We start from the raw sequence: 23,661 nt of genomic DNA, 5'->3' as shown, positions 1-23,661 counted from the left end.
CGCACCAATTCTAGAAGTCAAGAAACCGAGTCTCGCTGTCTTAAGTCAATCATTAGGAGGTCATTACCTCATTTTGGTTATTAATGATGTCATTTTATCATGTAAACTAACCAAAAAGCGAGGGCTTGTAACAATTCAATAATATGGCGTCTTTTGGGGCCCAGGAACAGAACGAAGTCTCAGCTAAAGGCGGCCACATATCAGGGTTGACAGCAATCCTAACCTCCTCAAACATATTTTAGCTGAGTATGTATGTGTTCTTGGTGGGGAAAGTGAAAAAAGTGAAACAGAGGATCGGGCATATTTAAATCGAACATGTCTGCCTTCTATTTCATCTGCATTAAATGGTCTTATGGAAATTGGCAGGCTTGGCCAAAAGAAATTTAATGTATATGACCACCGTAACTCTATGATGGTGGAACATCCATCAAAAGACTAACCAAATATGACTGGGTTGGGTTACCCAATTGCTACAATGAGCAACACAGGTCAAAAAGAACATTGAACATAACTAAAAATATTCTAGTATGTACTGGGTTATCTACAGCTCAGACTCTCAACCTTTGGCACGTGTATGCCAGGTAGTACATACCGTACCATATCTCTAGGTGGCACTGGCACTACGTTCATGTTATGCTTTAATAGGCAGCACAGTGTATGATCACAGGCTTGGTGACATTGCAATCCAATTTGTTTGGGTGTGTGTGTGGGTGGGGGGGGGGGGAGACTTGGCTTAGGACACTTACAGAAAGCTAGTGAAATCCCAATTATGAAGCTGATCCTAAAAAAATAACTCAACGAAGAACACTAATACTACTTTGTCCTACACATCAGGGAGAGTGTGTGCCTACAAGTCATTCCTGCTCCGCTAGGGATTCTGGGTAAAAAATATGCAAATCTATTCTCCAGGATGTAATTAGGAGAACAGTGCACTCTGTACACCACCCTGTGCACTGTTCTCCTAATTATATCCTGGAGAATAGATTTGCATATTTTTTACCCAGAATCCCTAGCGGAGCAGGAATGACTTGTAAGTCTCCGTACGCCTGTGTAGGCACACACTCTCCCTGATGTGTACAATTATCCCCTGACCCTGGTCTATAGTCTCTCACTCTGCCAAATCAGTATCCCTACGCTATGCTGAGGAGGCCTAATAGGCCGAAACAGCGCTGTCCATAGCTGGGAATCTGTTCCTTTTGGAATAGAAATACTAATTTGGCAATTAAATCTGCATCATGATATTAGACTTTTTAACTGAGTCATGCATGATATTAAGGACGCTGCCCTCTAGAGTACGGAGTGCACGGTTCTCCTAATTACATCCTGGAGAATAGATTTGCATATTTGTTACCTACTTTGTCCTACATAAACATGAGCAGAAACCCATGGACATCAGGCTTCCCAATGGTCTCCAAACTACTAGAGGTCAGATGACGGAACTGCAGGGCAAAAATCAGATCTTCCTAGAATGTTCTCACCAAAAAAATGTGAAATTTTATGATGACACCATCTATTATGGAATTGGAATTGGCAATATCTTTATGTAGGCATGTTGGTTCAGCCAACCCTACACCTAAAGCTAAATTTGTAGAGGTAGAAACAAGTGGATTCGTGGGAAAATTTCATAAAGGAGTCAATAATATTCACATCATTTCACCACGGAGTTCATAGTGCAAAGCAATACATAAAATGGAAGAGGATGCTCGGCAATTATAATCATGCAAAGCTGCTAAACTTCTGTATGGTCAGGAAATAATTGTCTCGGGAAAGGTCAGGAAGGTGCTGCACGGCTCACTGATTTATATTTTCAACTCTGGTGAGTAAAGATTTTATTCCTCAGAAGAGGGATTAATTCCTGAAGGAGGGAAGAAAAAACATACAACATAGGACCCCAGCTGTTCCAGTTGGCCTCTGACCTTCTTCTTCACTAAAGTGTGATTTTTTTTTTCCCCTCACCCCTCTTGTGAAGCTGACGCTCCCCCCTCCCCCTTCCTCACAAGCCCAGACACAAAAGCTTCCTCAGTGCCTCTTGTTGAGGCAGCACAAAAATGTTTCTGGCCCCTTTGGCTAATGAAGTGTGTGGGTCAAAATGACTGTTTATATATGTTAATCTACTTCCTCTCCGCGCTGGAGACAGGCCTCTTATTCTAAACACAAGCTGAGGCAAGAGCCATTATAAATCACTCACACGCACGTGGTATCGTAAGAAGGACGGCTACAACTATTTTGTAGCAGTATTTTTTTAATTTTTTTTTAAGTTTTCAGAAATCGACGTCTAATCCGGTCAACAGAACTGCGATTTAGCCATCAAAACAAAAAACATACATTAAAATTTTTCAAAAACAGGTAGACGTATTTTTGCTACAAGAAAAGGAAAAAAGATACATTGTGATCATGTGAGACCATGTAAAGTGGAGAAGGGGAAGGGCGCCATTGACTATTGAGTCTATCCATTCAATGGCCGCCTGATCGCCAACAGGCTCAAGGTCCATTTTTGGATCAACTATGGACAGGATGGAAGTCCAGGCCACACGTGCCCACTGAGGCTGCTGAATGGCATGAGATGTCATGACATTTGACATCATGGGTCTTTTCCTGAGGCTGCTGGTTGGCCAGATGAGAAGATGCTGGACCACGAAGTACCGGACCACGCAGAGAGGACACCTCCTCTGGCATATTTAAAAAAATAAATAAATTGTCTGGATAACCTGATAAAGATTTTCCCTTTTAAACCCAAACCTTGTTTCCCCTGACATCTGCCAGAAGGGAAAAGTCGGCAGTTCACTATACAAATGAAATGGTCAACTGGTCTACTCTAAAGACCAGCCAACCACCTTAAACTGGCCATATACTAAAGACTTCAGAGAGGCTTTTAATATGACTAGTCATTACTTATGGTCTGATGGTGGCCGTGACATTGCTGGCTAAACACGTTAGATTTTTGACAGTCAAAATGTCAGACTCTGCCACACTGGAATGGTTGGCTATTTGACATGTAGATGCCGTAAAGGGTCATTGGCAGGTGGCCAATGGCAGTCTGTTGAAAAAAGTTCAGTCATGCTCAATGTTTTGCACCGGATATCAGCTGAAAATACCAGTGTTTGGCGCAATCATATAATAGTCTGCTTTTGGACAATCATCAGCCAACAGTCACTCGAATCTAGTTGTTTTAAGACAAAAAAAAAATCCCAATGTCCATGGGCCAACCTCAGTTAAAATCTCTGGCTTGATCTTTGACCTGGGTTGACCTAGGCTAGGCTTCTATTGATGTGGATGCACATCTGTCATTTGGCACAAAAGACCTTCCAACTACTGCCAACAGCTAAATCCACAACGACCAAAAATGGTCTTAAACCATTTTTTTTTTTGGACTTCTAACAACTCTAATGTATGGCCAAACCTATAATTTTCAGAACTGTAGGATTCTTGCCTGACCCATGTATTGTTCTCTCGACTTGTCCCAGTTAGGGCCAGATGTAACTTTACACTCACTACGCCCCATCTGGACAGAAACATGGCTGACAACAGTACACATACCAATACTGTATAAAATTAATGAATGTTTGGTTAAACAAACGTTAAAGCATTCTACATTCAAGTCAATCTTTACACCGTAGCTAATGATTGTTTCTTCTGTTCGGACTCATAAACTACTTGGTTTAGAGGTGCCAATCTTTAACCAGGGATGTCTAGTGTCCCAGATACAGAGTGCCAAGTGACCTGGACAAAAGAGCAGTGGTGGGAATGTAACCTCAGGTGGACATCAAATTATGGCAAATAAATGAAGACTTATCAAGCAGAACTAACCACTGTACATCTCACTGGTGGCTTATGGGCTACAGGATTTAACACTGAATCATGAAGTGAAGTGCTACATGTGATTTATAGGCAAGCAATTCTAGAAAAGATAAACCAGATGTTCTACGTGGAAGACGGTCTGAAGGAAGCAGTATACACAAGATCCATTGACGTAGAGATTACTAGGATGTTTCTACACTAGATGTGTCATACTAGAAGAATTTACTACCCATGTTGTAACACACAATTACAGCAAGATAACAGAAATCCAGTCCCTTACTCTATGAAATGCCCACCGGCATAGGAAGAGGTCCACTGCATGGTCTGAACAGCTCGTAGCTTCTACCCTCATCTAAAGGGAAGGTGGAAAATCTACTTGTGGGTACCAACTCTTAACCATTGGAAGTAGAAGTGGTTAGCAGGAGAAGAACATAGAGGACAGCAGACCTTCTGGTTCCACCAGTGACTCAGACCTTGATGACCTAATTTATGTATGACCCATAGGATGGAACAATGACATTATCTAGCCCTGAGTTGACCCTGATGTTTCTAACAAGAAGGGACCAATACTGTCCATAGGGATAATCTGGCAACAGCTATGCTCTATCATCCATGTCACCTGCGTGGACATCTCAGAGAACTAGCGACTTTACTGCAAATGTTCTTGACCACGTCTACTAAACCTTTGACCTGGTCATTACATCCCTCAAAAGCCCAGATATTTTCCATACATAATGGACTATATACAAAAAACAGTGTGGTATTGTGATAACCAGAACGATCTATGTCTATGTGATGTTATATACTATTGTTAATGCAAGCCCTTCTTATACCGATAGACATTTCACAAATGATGCTTTACAGATGAGACGTTTATACGCGAATTGTATTTTCATCCTCCTACGTTATCATATGTCTGTAAGAAAATTTATCTGCCATAGTGTATAGAAGGATCAGTAACCCCAGGCTATGTTCTGGTAGATTCACAACAGACCGCCAGAGAGGTATGCAACGTGTTTACCCAGAAGATGAGTGCAGACACCCTGGGGCTATGGAAAGGAAGACAAGTCCTTCTTTGGGACAAAGGCAGAACAGGAAGTCTCTGCCGGATTATCTGAGCCCCAAGGCTGGGAACCTGCTTTGCTCTATACGCTTTGGCAGCTACCAGAGATAGGATTTCATTTATCTTCATTGACAAACATAGGTGAGTGGCATGCATAAAAAAGGTGTATAATGATCCACCCATTCTCAAAAAACTAAGAGACAACTAACCAGATGATTTACGATTCTAGCACATGTAGCAGTTCTCTTTGCTTTCGTTGGTCCTACAAATTTTTGGTCATCACTGATGGTTCATGACATGTAGCCAAATTCTTCAGACAATGTATATTTTAAGGTGGTCCAAACCCCTTAGACAGTTTCCGACCAATAGCTTGTTCGGCCAAAAGCTACCACCTTAAACAAGTCCACTATAGATAAGCATGCTTCCTCTGGGCATCCATCTTTTGACACATCACTACTAAACTACTCCTTAGGACATTAAAACCGATAACGTGAAGATAACCTACCTTGGTCTGGCAAGGTGGAAGGGGGCCGGGCAGCTGAAAGAGCAGCGCCAAGTAGGACACCCCAGAGAAGCAATGACCTTCCAGAGAACATCCCCACTCGGCTAGTGCAGGCTACCGGAATCCATGAGGTCTCCAGTGTCAAGAGGAGACGAGCCTCAAACGGTTCCTGGATTAAAAAGAGACATAAACAAGTTAGAGAACGGCCATTCACCAATCCTATTATCTAATAAACCTGAAGAAAGCAAAGTAAATGAGACACACACAATGTGCGGCAGGAGAGGCCTATCAATATATACAACCACATGGAAGACCATCAACTATCTACCATGTAATGATACAATACTGTATACACGATGGATAACTACATGGAGATTAAAAAATGTGGACAATTTGCGTTAAAATAAGTTTTTTTCAATTGCCCCATGGCAGGACAACAATGGATCATGCTACAGATCACGTTGTAGAACGGAACTGTGAGGAACGTGAACGAGGTTTCCTAATATAGACTATGTGGAGCGAGAACAGACAGGAAACATATTAGGCTGATTATACATTTTAAGCAAACAAAAGAACAGACATGTGACTGCATCTCGGCCAAAATTTAGATGTTTTTTCAGATTACAACACTGACCCGGCAACAGGGTCAAAGTCAGACATTCAACTTAGGTGCAACAACTGGCTCAGGTAAACTTGATGCGTACCGTATGCTCTGCAAGTCAACGCATTTTACCTCCTACCTACTCAGGGTGTAAATAAAATGCAATGGTAAAAAAAAAAAAAAGGAGGGGGAGAAATCCTTTGGGTCTGGGACAGAAATATAGAATAACATTTCTATCTAGTAGCTTTAAACTCTATTATTTCATGGGGTTGTCCTCCAGTCAAACTGGCCAACCATGGAATGTCTATAGTGGCCTCTTCACTGTCCCAGATGGTGGATATTAGGGGAAAGAAGGAATGGTCATGTTGGAGTTCAACATCCCTAATCTTCTAAGATAAGTCCAGAAGAGGAGATAAGATTACACCAGAGGTATTTGTTGGCACCTTACCCCTATTCTCTCCATTCCCCATATACGTTTGATCGAGCCAATGGACATGCATACTGGAGGTCAGGGGAGAGAGTAGTCGACCAAACAAACATCTGGCAGACAACAATCCAACACTTATGACTGCGTTATTCCTATGGTAGATGGCCAACTTCTCTCATGGGCCATAAAATTAGGACAGGACAAGAATTCTTGAAATAATGTGCAGAAATAACATTGGAATAGACAAAAAGAAAAGAGACACTGAGTGCCCTAAGTGTAGTATTAAATATTGTATGATGAGCAAATATCATGACGTAATGATACGACCAGACGGCCTCTCACCTTAAGGTGTAGTGAACTGGTCACAACACTATCAATTGTGTGATAATAATCCCAGGTGAGAGTGGCAGCGGAGCAACCTGCAAACACAGATGAACCAGGAGAGTACAGCAAAGACAGAAAGACCCAAAGCCTTGACCAGTGGCTCCGCGTTCTCTGGTGTAAACACACGACACAGTCCAGAAGATCTTACTAGACCTTTTTATTGACAAAACAATAAAGCAGAACATCACGACGCGTTTCGGGCCTCTAAGGGGCCCTTTATCAAGTGCAGTCAACTAATCTCGTCGGGCCAGATGCAGAGCCGCTGGTCAAGACCTTGAGTCTTTCGGTCTTTGCAGAAGTAACGTTGAGCCTTTATTAACTGTAAACACAACCCAAAAAGTTACATAGTTCTATGCCCATAGGTCTATGCCCATTACCCGTTTACTGAAAAACTTCACGACAGACATTCTGAAGCCTAAAGCAGCTATAAAATAATAAAATCCAGATAGACGGGTCCCAAAGTCAGCAAACAATTCCAGAAACCCAGACTTCACCACAAGGGTGTGGAGTCGGAGTCAATTTTGGGTGGAAGTGGAAAAGTTATCAACTGACTGTGGCTTCATAATAAAAATATTATATAGATATATTATGAATGAGGAGCATACTTTGGTACATATTTACTTTAATAGGAATTCAACAGTTTTTTGTGAACCAGAGAATTTTTACCGTTTCCAGGCCATGAAACGAAGGAGTTGGGTTGCGAAAAAATAGAGTCGGAGTTGGTGGTTTGGTCTACCCTGTCCACAGCTTCACCATCAATGATTCATAAAGTACAGTATAATATAACTATCCAGTAAACTACCACGTTACATTTTAACCAAGGTTGCATTCTTACTAACAGAAGCGCTATAGGACTCCATATCCACAAAGAAAACAGATTAAAAGCAATACAAGAAAGGCTTCCTTTCTACTATGACCTCCCCACCCTGACCTCGTGTCACCTCTTTGTCAAACTGCCCTTCCTCGAATGCAAGAGGGCGCCGATAATCTCCGACAGCACGGAGAGAAGCCTATAAAGGAAACTGCGGAAGTTCTACATCATACAAAACAATTGTCTCTACGGATATGAATTACTGTGAGATTAAACATTGGGGAATTAAGGGAAAGTTAACAAAAAAATTCTCAGAACTCAGCAGTGGAAGAAAGCACGGCTTACATAAGGCCTCATGGACATAGCGGTGCTATAACTAGAAGTCTATGGGTCCATACTACAAGTCCGCTTTAATATGGAGTCATACCAAGTTTTATTTCCTTCACGTTCGTGTAGAATCTGACGAAATATACCATGTTGTTTATTTGATCATATTACAGAAAAATGCTTTTAGGGAAGAACAACTTAGAATACGGAGGCCTATGGATTGGTAGTACTTGTAGGGCACCACTGTCTGTCGCAAAATCATGACCCTCTTGGAGTAAATTGTCTCCTTTATAAGGCAGCCATACTTGTTACGTCAATGTTGGCCACACCAGCCAATTCTCCCCCTACAGATGATAAAAGAGAGAAAAGGATTGGGCATGTTGAATTTTGATGCCTGCTCACTATTGGAAAGACATGCACGCTCGGCTGAGCTGAGTCACAATTAGTTTTTGGTCGACAGCTATTGAAAGTGTATGGCCACCAATGGACTATTTTTGCTCATTTTATCAGAGAGAAACGATATACATATAGTGGGTCAGGGCCGTTTTAACACTTTGGTGGGCCCTGTGCAAAGATCCCATCACCACCACCTAGAAACAGCTGACCTGAACAAGTTATAATGCCCCCTCAATGGCTCCCGCATTGTATAACGCCTCTTAGTGGCTCTCACACAGTATAATGGTTCCCTAGTGGCCCCATACAGTATTCCCTTTATAATGTCCCCCTTCAGTTTACTCCCATCGTGTAACCCCCCCCCAAATTGCCCCCTCAGGTATCATGTCCTCACTCCAGGTTGCTCCGACAATATCATGTCTCCCTACCCCTTGGTTGCGCCCATAGTGTCATGCCCAGACCCTCCGCGTATCATGAATACCCACCCCCCAGGCTGCCCCCATAGTGGATTCCCCCCTTTTCCCCCACAGTTTCATGTACCCCTCCCCCAGGTAGTCCACACAGTTTCATGTTGTCATCCTCAGATTACTTCTACAGTTTAATGTCCCTCACTGTATATATAAAAATAAAACATGACACACCTTATTACTCACCTTTCCCTGTTCACTCCTATCTGGTCCTGGAGTCTTTAAGGAGTAACAGGCGCAAAGTGACGTGAGGTCACTACATCGTGCCTCCTGCTCCCAGGACACAGGGAGCAAAGACAGTGGCAAGGTGGTGAAGTAGGGAATGGAACAGCTCCATACTTCATCACTGGCTTCAACTCATCAGAGGATGCCAATGAGTTGGGGTAGCTGGGACCCGGACCCACTGCCGTGGACAGTAGGACAGCAATTGTAGGACTATCCTGCTGTCCAAAGTGGCCCCCGTTGGCCCTATGGTTAAAGCAGCCCTGTAGTGGGTACATAGAGCAGACCAAATAAAGTATATTTTAGGGGGGCAGTAAAATTACTCCTGGAACCAGATGATCAGTGTTTTATTTTACACCCATCACAGCCGCCCCTGAGCTTGTTCCAAATCTTGGACAACCCTTTAAAATAGTAGGGTCAGAAATTTAAACCAACACATCAAACCCAACCTACTACAATAAGATAAGATAAGATAAGATAATCCTTTAATAGTCCCACAGTGGGGAAATTTCAGATTCAATATTCTACCATGTTGATCCAGAAGTAGGTCAAGTAAAAATGTTATTAACTTGTTGTTGAGATTCACTATATTTCCATCAATTGGACACGTGGGACAATCTCACTACATAGTCATTTGTTAAATAGAGGTAAAAGGGCTTTGGGGCATATTTTATTTTTAACGTTAAAAGATTTGACACCCGAGTTGAGGTTCAGATAAAATTTGTAAAGCGCTATCAATTAAAAAGCAACTACAGTTTTTCCCAGAGGCGACCACAGCCAGGTAGGAGAAGCGTTCCACCAAGCGGTTCATTAGATGGACTGGGAACATCACGTCACGACATGGTTCAATGTGTATTGCCAATGATACTAGCAGGTTGCCCAAGGGTACCTCACATTCTTGGGAACAATCTCCGAGATAGAAAGCCAAAAACATCCAAAGATACTTCATCTTAAGGCGCTCATACACCTTCAGAAGCTGTTGGCCAAACAGTTTGTGCTTCCGATTGCCATTTCTCCGCTATACACAAGCACACTCGGTTCAACAACGTGCACATCTGTTGTCAAAAAGGAGGGTAGAGCAAGACATCTATGGTGGCGTCTTATTTTCCCCGAGAAGAAAAACATGGGACATAAAATTTAACATGCTGGACCCTTCTTTCTTCTCAGCAACATTTGTCGAGAGAGAGTTGAAAGGTCCAAGTATCTTGCTGAACTTGGTGCGTTTGACAAACTTTTCTCTCATGGGTTTTGGAGCCTTTAGCTATGCGATACCCTATCCTATGACAACATATGGCTTAAAAACAAAAGAGGGTTCTCCATGGTGATGTTCATACAGACCTCGGGTATGGCACCATTTCTAGAAAAAAAGCAGCCATGTTTTTATAATCCTTGACAAACCATTAGTTAGCTTTCCTTTAGTATAAACATTCCATAAAAAGGAAGAATAGCAGAGCCTGGAAGACTGGAAACTAAACATGTCAAACAAGGACGAAAGACTTCCTCAATTGATCAGAGGGCACGTCAACTATCCAGAGATACATAAACCACTTAGACACATCTTAAGTGCTGAGTGATGGTCTATTCCAGGGGGATCATCTGCTTTCCCTCATGTTCCCAATTATCACATCGACAAAAAAATTGCAGAAGATAAGGTTAGATAGGACTGTTTCCTAGAAAACTCCATGGAGGTTGTAGTCTGGTCCTTCAGAAAAAGCCAAGTATAACGCCAAAGCTGCAAAATGATAAAGGATGAACAGAATTCCCCAAGGCAGGCCTATAGGGCTTACTAAATCAAAGGCCACATCAGGCAAAATTATACGTCAAGTTCGAAGTAGAAATAATAATAATGATAAGAGGCACCACATACGCAAAAATCGTCAAGTTAGGTGTGTTGACCTGAGATTCCTATGGTGGAGGGAAGCGGGAACCTTGGAAAAAATCCATAACACGTAGCTAAAAAATATTATAGAAGTACTACCTATTAGATTGCATTACATTGAGGGTTGGACTCGAGGTCGAGACAAGACAACTACCACCCTGACCTTAGTGCCACAAGAAAGCTCAGGTCACATACATTTCATCAAGGTTTCTTTTAAGACTCCCATATCCCATACAATTTAGCCTTGCCTACCATTATCTACTCCAAGACAATGAATACAGAGCACAATAGGTCTACACTCTCCGATGAGACACACCTTAAAATTTTATATTTCCTATAGAGGTTGTCAAAATATCAAGTGTTAATGTAGCACAAGATGAGTGGCGGTAAAAAAGAACTAGGAATCCCCAGGTTCCATTTTAAGGTGGAGTTGCTACTAGTCTAGGTCAACACTAGGTCATTGAATATAATGTATATAGTCACAGCTATAGCTAATCACAGCTCCGTAAGCAAAAGGAAACCCCAGAGATGCATTACTCCAGCCCCCCAAAAATAATCCTTGTGAGAAAATGGTATATCTGTTTAACGCAAACATGGAAACAGATGCCGGAGGCCGAGACAAGTATTTAATATTACACTGACAAAATGTAAAATCCTAACTGGTTTATGAGCAATGTGTTATTCAATTCTTAGAAATTTTCCAAACTCAATGCCAGAAATAATTAGCAGAAAACACCATGCACAGATCTATAAACTATCCAGCAGATCAGACGTTATTACATTACAAGGACCGAATTATAACCCATCATGTCGCTGGAAAACAGAAATGTTTATGTAGAATCTACAACTAGCGGGGTGGAAGGGACAATTTTTTTTGGCCAGAGGTGCCTAAATTTTTGTATATCCCGAGCCACTTTTAAATACAGTACATGCGCTGTGCTACATAGTGTTTTGAGAGGCATAAAAACCTGTTAAAATGGCTGGCCGACCCACAAATTTTTTTAAAACTTGCTTATAATGGCAAAACACAAGGACCTACAACCTACATAAGCACTCCTCTTCTACTTTGGGGCTGAAGCTTCCCCCCCATTGTCCAGCAATGACAGGTCAGCGTGATCTATGACTGCTGCCATAGTAGTAAGTTTGGTGGAGTTGATATATCACCACTGCATCCAGCTATTGGCGGCTTCAAGTCATGTCATCGCTGGGGCGGGAGTGTGGCAAAATGGGCAAGCATTACCAGCGCCGCACCTCCCATGAGGCGACCTGAAGCGAGCGCTTCAGGCGGCGCTATGCCAGGGCCTCAGGGAGGGCGGCATTTTTGGTTACCTAAGCCAGTCCAGGACAAGCTGTCCTGGACTGGCTTAGCACCGAGTGGTGGCTTGGGGAGGCCACTGGAGCAGCGCTGCTCCAGCAGCCTCCTCTCACGCTCAGGCAGAGAGCAGGTCATCTCCGTGCCTGTTCTCTGCCGGCGAACGGCGCTAAGCCCCGCCCCCTGCAATTCACCACGCCCCCTCCGCTCCGCCCCCTCATCCCAGCGGGGGGGCGGCTTTCTGTAGTTCGCCTCGGGCGGCGAAAGGGGCAGGTTCACCCCTGAGCATTACCCCTAAATTGCAAAGGATACGTGTCCAGCTGTCACCAAACAAGAGGAGGATGAGACTCCACAGACTGTTATACCCCAAACCACCCACCCCACCTCTCCATACAGCGGTCACCAACTAAGAGGAAGATGAGACTCCATGGACTGTTATACTCCAAATCAACCACCCCACCCCCCACTTTACTAGCTTTGGCAATGCCAAATATCTATTCGGACATGCCAATAAAGCTTGTTTGATTTGATTTGAGTGTTAAGGAAGTACGTAGCACTTTCCAAAAACGTTCATGGGGTTGGACACCGACCATCAAATATATTGCCTACAGATATTTTTTATATCACTAGTGCCTGATAGCTTCTGAATTAGCCAACAGTTGGGCAAACACTTTTAGGAGGTCTAAAGGCCCCATGTGACCACCAGGCCCTTGGCTGGAAAACATAGTTTAGCTGTTGGCCCAACCAAGTAGTAAAGCTTAACTCTACCCTCAAACCAGTCTGAAAGCAAGTATTATTTGTATTCCGTAATAAATAAGATTTTAATAGGTCTAGAAAATTCTCACTCGAGACAAGACATTTACCAAAATCTTAACTATGCAAGAGACATAACAACCTACTCCGATAGAACGTGGCTGGTCACTTGAGGAAAACTCCAAGACTTTCATGAACTACAGATGCCGATACACAACGTAATAAACTTAAGGTGACAATGCCACAGGTTCAATGCCCGGGATTCCGCCTTAGTCCAGCTAACTGCTTATGTTGATGTTAGATGGGACAACTACATGTACAATATATCTGGGTAGTTCATTTCTGGCATGGAGGTGGTGAGAGACCAAGAGGGGATCGGCAGAGAAAGAAGAGCCAGTTGGGTATATTTGAGAACAGAGGTTTATTGGTAGACCCTGGTGATCATCAGGACTTTTTTGTGAATTCGACGAGATTTACCGCATCTGTCTGACTATGGCCAGCCATTTATGAAGAAGTTTTAGCTACAGTTAAGCTATGGAAAAATAAGGTCATCAGAGTTGATGGTTTGGCCAACAGCCCTCATGACAATGATGGACCCTTACTAAGGTAGGGATAGACTGTCCACCTTCAGACTATTCCCTTTGAAGCCATCTCTCTGTATATATCATACTGGTTGTCGAGCCTATACAGCTCTCTATCTCGATGATATAATTAGTAGTTACACCGTTTTGTTCTATGTTTGGTTTATAGTCATCCGGCTCAGCGTCCATTAAAAACACATATAGATGAGAACAAAGATGTGGAAGCCAGGAAGCAGCAAGCTATGAAATGCACATTGATATGCTCTTATTACTGTACACACCTGGAAGGCAAAAGGAAAAAAAAAAAAAATCCAGCAACCAGATGGCACCAGACGGCGATAGTCAAATCATTTAGGTTTCCAGACGTTCGGGTTATTACTATGGTCTAGTTCATCAATTAGTCTATATTTAGCACTTAGGCAAAACTGGCATGGACCTAAGGTGTCACGCTTTACATGCCCATAGGGTTAGAAGTGTTTAGATCAAAAAGCAATACAACTCGAAAGCCATTATCATCTGGATGAGCAATAACAAGACATTGATCGCTTATTAACTGGCTACACCGGAACTTTACAGCTCTGCCCCTTGACGACACACCTTCAGAGCAATACACCCCTCATCGAGAGCCACCATCCAGAGCATGCCGCCAATACGGGCACTATAATAAGCTGCACCCTTGTGGTCAATGGCCTCAGAGAAATGAACCATAATAATAATAAAGTTATTACCCAGGACATTATAAACACATATTCAGCAGTTTAGACTTGTAGAGGTGGAGACATCAAGAAAGGACTTCATGTTCTTGAAAATATTCCCGGACCGTTTTATGGACCGATTTGGAATATTATAAGTCATAAAGAATTGTTTTCTAAATGAGCCAGTAATGGATACTGAGCAAGTCATAGATGGTGCCTATGTTCAGCATAGGCATTGGAGGCAAAGTGCTATGTCCAACTAATAAGGGTCCAACTTCTCTGCGCCATTTTGACTACTAGTAGGGGTGCAGCATTATGAACTCACTATGGACCTGTTGTTCGCTCTACTAGACTATCCTCGAAGGACACGTGACTAGCCCACCTTGGCTCATCACGTTTCATGTCCCTCCTAAAACAGATGAGTAGTCATGAAACAATTCAGCTTAGTACTTTCCTAGCACACCAACACATTTTTGGAGATTGCCAATAGTTACAACAGATATCTTATCAATATCCATGCCAAGACAACCCCTTCCGAACTGAAGAAAAGCTATAAAAAAAACCATTGAGCCATCCCCTTTGGCTTAGACAATATATATTTAGCCAAGTGATGACTATTATCCCATATGTTCTATCTTTTCAGAATGTTAAGTTATAATACAAATCCTTTACCCTTTTTGGAGATCTAATGGTTGCCCTATTGCCTGGAACCCAACAGAAATGGTTCAATGGTTTTGACAGATGACAATGACTCAATAGCTTGTAAATATACAGAGGGGAAAAAAAACCTTAATAAATTTCAAGGCACGGTTTTCTACAGACACCACGTGCCCCATGACCGGTGAAGGATTAATGGAAACAGGCTCATGTACAATCAATACTACCCAAGCATCATTATATTAAATGGTCGGAGCCAAGTACAGCAAAGGGTAAATCATTGACTGCCTATAATGGGAAAAGAAGAAAAATAATACCTTTAAGACTCCTATTTAAAATTCCAAACCGGATCTACAAGGAAGTCATGGCTACCACATCATCTCCAAAAGTGCATATAAAGAAACAAATAAGGAAAGTGTCATTAGAAATACCTGGTAACACATAGAAAAAAACTAACCAGTCCTGATTGGTGGCCACATGACTCCTTTGACGGTCACTTTTAGGGTCACTCCATCTGGAAACCTAATATACCCATGGGTTTGCAAACCACCTGTGAAAACAATTCCTTGTTTAGCTCATGCGGCCTACAGCTTCTTCACACCTAACCTTATGTTTCTATCCAGCAGGGCTACTTCAAAGGCCAGTAACAAAAGCAGCTGGCCATTGTCACCTATTTGGAACTGGGAAGACCTGCAAAACAGCCAGTTAGACCCGAAAAACAAACCACCCTTCCCTATACAACCAAGGTTTAAGGGCCACATTAACATCTCAGTATATGTACATCTCTTTTTAGAGTTTCCTACACAGTGTTACTCCAGAGTTTTTAGGCTTTTGGTGGGTATCATGTCAATGTCCTATCACAAAGTCCTTGACTTTCGATGGTCATATTTGAAGGGCAGTGTCCTAGTAGAATAAACTGTTCACATGGGTCCTTTTAGGAGGGGCAGTGAGAAAGAGATGTTATACATATAATGAGCGATAGGACAAACTGCTCAAATAAGTAGTTTAGTTGTTCCAGCCCAACTAACGCAGCCATGGCACAAGGCTTTGGATATTTTGCAGTTGACTGCAACTTAGTCATCATAGGACAACCCAAAAAGCCAAGATGACCTGATAACAAGCATAGGATGTCTTATGTCAGATGTTGGACTGGACAGATGATGACGCATGTCTGACAGTCATCATCACACTTGACTATCCAATGACCTATAGACTGGACTTGGCCGAAAATGCTCGTTATTTTAATAGAACAAGAACATAAGACGCTAAAAGCCCCTGAGATATTAAGAAATGGAAGAAATCCATGGCTCCACCAACAATCTATTGGGTCCTATAGTCAGCTGAGGCCAACAATATTGTCCATCATGGATGACATATCTTTGGATCTTTAGCCAAGTGGATTCGCTGGACTAGATACGTACTGGTAATTAACTAACCCAATCATATACTTGGGATCAACTATGTCCATCTGATTAAAACCATCAGATTATCAATGTTAAAATCCTCAAAAGATCTCCACTAAAACGGAAACATGATCTGCCATGACAGTAAATTACCGCATAAAGCCAACATACGTAATAGAGTTTTCTAATTAGGCATCTAGGTCCTGAGACGTCAACGTAAAGTCACCCCGAGGCACAGAACTGTAAAGGTTTTACAGACGCCATCTCTTCAGCCAACAGGTTGAGATAAGCGAGACAAATTATCGACGTATGTGGAACGCCAGCCTTTAATCTAATTATTTACCGCAAATCAGACACATTTGTAACACACGGATGGAAACAATAGATGGAGGACTGAATAGACAAGAGCTGGAGAGGAAGACTTGCCGGAAACCAAACAAAATTTCCAAACCACGTCAGTGCACGGGGCACAGAGAACAGTTTTGTCACAACAACTCGTCTTGTTTTTAGAGGTTTGTTCACGCATGCCAATTTTTAGGACAACTCCTAGCATCTCCTCCGTGTCTATTTTTGGTCTCTTTCACAGTCTAAACGACAAGTTTTGGAGTGCAACACCCTGATGTATAACTCTACAGCTGGAAATCTAACAGGAACAGCATCACAAAAAATCCAAAGAGGGATTCATGTACCTCTAGGTTGGAAGGCAAGCTGAGACCTGCAGTCATACAACAGCTAGTGGTCTACTGATCATCTAAGTTATATGCTTGCGGGCTTAGTTCTGTACCTTGTTGTAATTGGAATATATATATATATATATATATATATATATATATATATATATATACACATTCATGGTTCTATACTTCTCTGGGCTTTGCACCTGCACCACCAGATAGCAGAAAATCAGAGTGTGCATTGGTATAGGATGCAAAGAGGAGATTACATAGACAGGTTAAAAAGCTTCCTATTGGAATGAATGGAACAATTTAGTGAGTGTGACCCAGCAGAGAAGTTCACAGGCTGGATTTATAACACAGTCATGGAACATTGTGTTACTAACACTTTCCGAACCTCTCCAACAATGTGGGCTGTATTGAAATATACACTACAGGCAAGTAGGAGCTATAGAATACAATATATACTGTACACGCCATGAACTAGACTACCAATGTCCATGCAGCCTACCAATGTCCTGCAGCCTATCAATGAACCGTTAGCTACTGGGGAACTACAATGACCACAATGCCTCTAGCAGTGTGAGGTTACCTTATAGCACATGTTTCGGCGGACACACAATATAGATCCCTCTCATGCTGAAACTCCAGGCTGGGAAGTTGGACAGAGCACTAGATATTCAAGTCACCTATTGTACAAGTATGAAAACATAGGAACGGAGCAGGAAACTCTGATAGAAAACATATGTGCAGAATGGATCCCATCATCAAAGCAAAAGAACAGAACATAAAAAATGAAATAAAAAAAACCTAAATAAATTAATTCTAGAATTCTAAATTTGTTGGATTACACACAAACAAAAAACTCCTTAGTCAACAAAGCCTAATACTAAAAGCAAACATTGGTAGGCAAGTAAAAATAAACCCAAAATATTTACCCACTTGAATGGTTGGAGTCTTTGCCCCGAAGTCTTCTCCTTTATCCTTCCGAAGATTTTGACAATTCGAAAAAAAAAATACAATAAAAAGTTCAAAAAGTTCGGATTCGCCCCCAACTTCCAAAAAGCCTTAACCCTTTAGTTTCCCAAAAATTTTTGCCTATAGACCGGGATCTTGTGAACCGAAGACCGTGGTTTCTTGAAGAAATAAAACTAATTTTATAAAAGACTTTAAAAAATAAAGGAAAATAAATTAAAGTTATTTGAAGAAAAGCAAAGAAAAGGAGAGAGAGTTTAATTTAAACCATCTGGTGCCCTTAAGACAAAAATGTGGGCTGTAAGAAGCACCTATAGGAGATCCGGCCAGGGGAGAAAGTTTCTGAGATGGAAATCAAAAAAAAAAGTTTTTTCTTTCCAGTGATTAAAAAAAGAATCTTGAAGATGTTAAATGAAGGAGGTTTGTGAAACAATGTATCCAGTTCTGCTAAGTGTACATGAGGCAGTAGTGTATCCCTCCAAGTGTGCAGGATTCCTTGAGCATGGAGAGAAGTGAGGCAGCTCCTATTCAGACTTAACAATACACTGCAGTCCCATCCCCCATGTTCCCTGCAAGAATTTGCAGCCCCTCCCAGGCAGAGTTCATTTACACAATCCCCTCCCAGCCTCTCAGATTTCTCCCTGTGCACACTGGGGCTTGTAGTTTACATGCCAGGCTCCCTCCCCTCTGTCCAGGCTGCTTGAATATCAATGCACATAGGCTGCAGTGCACACATGGAAGCATGGGGTCAGGGGGCGAAAGCAGGGACCGCTGACTTATACCGTCCCCTGACCCTGAGAGCACCGCGGCGTAGTTATTATATGTATGTCCCATATCTATCTATCTATCTATCTATCTATCTATCTATCTATCTATCTATCTATCTATCATCTGCGAACAAGGCTGCTTAGACCCAGTTCACATCTGCATTCAGGTTTCCGTTCAAGGGGTCCGCTTAGGGACGTCCGAACAGAAACCTAATCCGCATATAAAAGCAATTACCTTAGGAAACCCCTGGACCCCATAGACTATAATAGGGTCCATGCAGTGGCGTAAATAGGAATGACCGGGCCCTGTGGTGAACTTTTGACATGCCCCCCCCTTCCCCCCCGACTATCGCTGAAGACCTCAACCAACTGGCCCCTAATGCCGCCCCCCCCCCCCTCCCCGCACACGCATTTCTGCGCACACTATAATACCCCACTATACTGGCCCCTGCACACAGTTTTATGTCCCCATAGTGTCCCCTGCACACAGTATTATGTCCCCATAGTGTCCCCTGCACACACTATTATGTCCCCATAGTGGCCCCTGCACACAGTATTATCCCCCATAGTGGCCCCTGCACACAGTATTATGTCCCCATAGTGTCCCCTGCACACAGTATTATGCCCCTTAGTGGTCCCTGCACACAGTATTATGTCCCATAGTGACCCCTGCACACAGTATTATGTCCCCATAGTGTCCCCTGCACACAGTATTATGCCCCATAGTGGTCCCTGCACACAGTATTATGTCCCATAGTGACCCCTGCACACAGTATTATGTCCCCATAGTGTCCCCTGCACACAGTATTATGCCCCATAGTGGTCCCTGCACACAGTATTATGTCCCCATAGTGTCCCCTGCACACAGTATTATGCCCCATAGTGGTCCCTGCACACAGTATTATGTCCCATAGTGGCCCCTGCACACAGTATTATGTCCCCATAGTGTCCCCTGCACACAGTATTATGCCCCATAGTGGTCCCTGCACACAGTATTATGTCCCATTGTGGACATAACATGAACAATTATTATACTCTGGAGTCTTTTTAGACCCCAGAGTATAATAATCGGAGACCTAGAGGGATACAAACAACAAACTACTGTTACTTACCTATCTCCCGGCTCTGCTGCATTCTCCGTCGCTGTCGGTCATCTTCCGGGACGTCATGTGACCGGGGCCCTGCGTCGCGGGTCATATGACATCACGCAAGTAGGCAGAAGCCTACCCGGAGCCTGGAGAGGTAAGTATCACAGTTTTTTATGTTATCTTACCTCTCCGATCGTTATACTCGGGGGTCCGAAAAGACCCCGAGTATAATAGTGCTTGTGGGGCCTGCGCCGTCACTTACCGATCCCGGCCCCTGCCAGGATCGGTAAGTATATAGGGCCCGTTACCGGCTGGAGTTACTGGAGCCACTTAACCCCCTGCGTGCCGGCTGCGTCCATTCATTCCTATGGGCATGTGCTATTCGAAACGGGAGTTTCGAATAGTACTCGCTCATCTCTATTAGTGGGTAATTAAAATAAACAATTGCACCATTTTTATTTACGCCATTAAGGCCTGGTTCACATCTGTGTTCGGTTTTCCGTTTCTGCTTGAGGACCCCCCGAATGGAAACCTAATCCACTTAACACTCATGGACTCCTAAAAGGGGAAAAAATCAGGAGAGAAAAAAGCGCTGCATTTTTTTCCCTCAAAGTAGTACAAGCGCTGGTGTGAACCCAATATATATAATAATATTTTTTATTATATATGTTTTTGTTGTGTTATATTTTTTCTCATGCCAAGCTGTTTCTTTCCCTGCATATGTACAATAAATACAGAAATATTTTTATATACATTGTATGCTTAGAAAATATCATATACAGTGTAAAATATTGTATACAATGTACTGGGTGGCTCAGTGGTTAGCACTGCAGCCTTGCAGAACTGGAGTCCTAGGTTCAAATCCTGCCAAGGACGACATCTGCAAGGAGTTTGTATGTTCTCCCCGTGTTTGTGTGGGTTTCCTCCGGGTACTCCAGTTTCCGCTTACACACCAAAGACATACTGATAGGGAATGTAGAATGTGAGCCCTATGTGGGACAATGACTGTCAATGTCTGTAAAGCGCTGAGGAATATGATGGCGCTATATAAGTAAGCATAATAAATAAATAAATACTGGCATATAGAGATCTCTCTATATACAATGCATTATATAGGACAGCACAATACTATTACAGCTTCGTATAAAAAAACCTCTATTGAAACTAATAGAGCTTGTGGCTCAGTCAGTAGAGTACCAGCCTTGTATTGATGTTGCAGTGCAGTGATAGTGACCAGGTGAGGACCTAAAAGCTGGGAGACTTCGGGTTATCTTGGGTGAGTTGACATGTCAGATACTTGACAACTTCTTCAGGAAGTTCCTGTATAAAGGGCTGTCCTGCTGTTGTCCCAAAAGTGCTGGTGGGGGCACTTTATGTGCCAGTCATAATAAAGGTGCATTCTAGGGTTGAGTGATCGGGATCGGAAAAGATCGGATTCCAATCGGCGATTGAGTAAATTTCACGATCGAGATCGGAATTCCGACCCCATCTTTTCCAGTGGGATCGAGATCGGAGGTTATCTCAAGATTGGCTCAACCCTAAAAGTGACTTTTCCTATAGAAAAGCATTGACTAGGGTTGAAGATCGGGATTGGAAAAGATCGGATTCCGATCGGCGATCGAGCAAATTTCACGATCGAGATCGACTGGAAAGTGATTGGAAATCGGATTTTAAAATCGATCTTGAAATCTCAAGATCGGCTCAACCCCAGTGCATTCATGTTCACGTCCCCACTGTGGGTAGGGCTTTAATAAAAGGGGTGTGGTCAAGCAGACATTTTTTATGTGCCGGGTTCCCTGATAACCCTTTGTAAAGTCTGATTATATACGTAGTATATATGTATGTTCCATATCCATCTAGCTATTTTAGCTATATATCGTTCTCATATCTATCCTTCTATACCTTCATCTCTGAACCTTTCTTTTTTATTTAAATTGTTTATTTAATGGGTTTTATCAACAAAGAAGAACACTAATACCGATAAGCCTGTATCGATTGATAAGCCTGTATCGAAGAGTTGTACTCTAGGATCAGGAACACGCGGTCACTGGAGTATCTGACATCTATGCTTAACAATGAGGGGGAGAAGTTTCATGCTATTTGGAACCTTTGGGACGCGTTTTGGACCATTCAGCCTTTGTGATCTGCTACTTTCTGGTGGTTTCCCCTTGTTGGTGGTTTCCCCTTGTCGCTCTTGCCCTCTTGTTCTCCTGTCTCGTCTTGTCCCTCTCTGTTGGTGTTTTTTTTTTGTGTGTGTATAATTTCCTTCTGATTTTATTGCCTGATATTGTTTTATTTCTGTATTGCAGATTTACCCACATTTCCACAAGTCTCCATATCCACCACAACTTCTCTATATCTACCACAACGTCAACACAATTCTCCATAACCATCACAATTTACCCATATCACCACCAGGGGCGGATCCAGGGCTGGGCGAGCGGGGCAACCCAGCACCGCACCTCTAATGGGGTCGGCAGCCCGGGCGATTTTTTTTTTTCTTTTTTTTACTTTTTAAATTTTTTTTCTTTGAACCAGCGCAGGAGAGCTGCCGCTCTCTGTGCGCTGGTTCAGACGACTACGTATTAGCGTAGGCGGCGTCATCACGCCGCCTACGCTGATTTGTAGACGCCTGACGTCTGCCAAGAGAAGAGGATCGCGGAGGCAGCGGGAGCAGCAGCAGCGCATGGTCGGTCGGTAAGTATAATAACATTTTTTTTTTGTTTTATAATAGGCCACTACCTGCTGGAGTATCTCCAGCAGGTAGCGGCCTATTTACCAACCTCCCCGGACCTGATCACTGCCGCCCCCAATTCCCCTTGTACTATAGGCCGCGGAGGCTGGCAGTGAATAGGCCCAGGCCAGGCCGCGATCCCACTGCCACTATTATTATACTCGGGGGTCTTTTCAGACCCCCGAGTATAATAATCGGAGCCCCAGGGGAGGTGAGGGAACATAATAAACAATGTTACTTACCTCTCCGGGATCTGATGTTAATCCTAGCTGGCTTCGGGCCTATATGGTAATGCCCAGACGTCACGTGGTCTGGTATATTACCATATAGGCCCAAAGCCTGTGCTAGCAGTACCATATAGGCCCGAAGCCTGCTAGGATTAAAGAGGACCTTTCATAGGTTTGGGCAACGGCAGTTCTATATACCGCTGGAAAGCCGACAGTGCGCTGTATATAGAACTGCCTTTGCCCAAACCCATGAAAGGTCCTCTTTAACATCGGATCCCAGAGAGGTGAGTAACAGTGTTTATTATGTTCTCTCATCTCCCCTGGGGCTCCGATTATTATACTCGGGGGTCTGAAAAGACCCTTGAGTATAATAATAGAGCTTGAAGGGTCCACTGTGGCCCCTGTAACTCTATTATTTCCCACAGTGGCCCCTGCAACCTCTATTATGCCCCACAGTCTATTGTGCCACTGTCAGAATGTAATGGCAGAAAATATGAATCGCATTTGAAAAACGCATATTTAGGGCTAATTTTTTCAAAAAATCCTGGGGGGTGACCCCCACACCCCCCAATCCCCTGGGGGGTATTCCATTCCCCCAGACCCCCCAGTAAGTAGGGCCTCACCAAAGTCAATTGCCCAGGGCCCCGCAAAGCCTGGATCCGCCACTGATCACCACAATTCCCCATATCTACCAAAACTTCCCCAAATCATCACAATACTACATATTCACCATCTCTTCATATCTCCCACAACTTTTCCTTACACAACACACGTGTTCTATATCTCCCTATACCATCACAACTTCATATAGTCCTCAACTTCACCACATCCACAGCTTCCCCATATCCATCATCACATCTCTCCATACCACCATAATGGTCCATGATCTTGCTTGTCTCTAAACAACAGGACCCTAATGCC

At 43.0% G+C, this 23,661-nt stretch overlaps 1 protein-coding gene across 3 annotated transcripts in view; it reads right to left on the bottom strand.

The window, feature by feature from the left end:
• FGFR1 (fibroblast growth factor receptor 1) overlaps positions 1-18,457 on the bottom strand; it is a 57,713-nt gene extending 39,256 nt beyond the window's left edge. For all 3 annotated transcript variants that reach the window (XM_075272739.1, XM_075272740.1, XM_075272741.1), the window contains exons 1-2: positions 17,892-18,457; positions 5,367-5,532 (exon numbers count right to left, since the gene is read on the bottom strand). In XM_075272739.1, the coding sequence (XP_075128840.1) occupies positions 5,367-5,457 (91 nt within the window). In that variant the 5' untranslated portion in view covers positions 5,458-5,532; positions 17,892-18,457. The remainder of the gene's footprint in view (positions 1-5,366; positions 5,533-17,891) is intronic.
• Positions 18,458-23,661: the final 5,204 nt, after the last annotated feature.

This window comes from Leptodactylus fuscus, chromosome 5, assembly GCF_031893055.1.
Source record: "Leptodactylus fuscus isolate aLepFus1 chromosome 5, aLepFus1.hap2, whole genome shotgun sequence".
Taxonomy (NCBI): Eukaryota; Metazoa; Chordata; class Amphibia; order Anura; family Leptodactylidae; genus Leptodactylus; species Leptodactylus fuscus.
The sequence above is the reverse complement of the archived record's forward strand: the minus strand, read 5'-3'. Positions and strand labels throughout refer to the sequence as shown.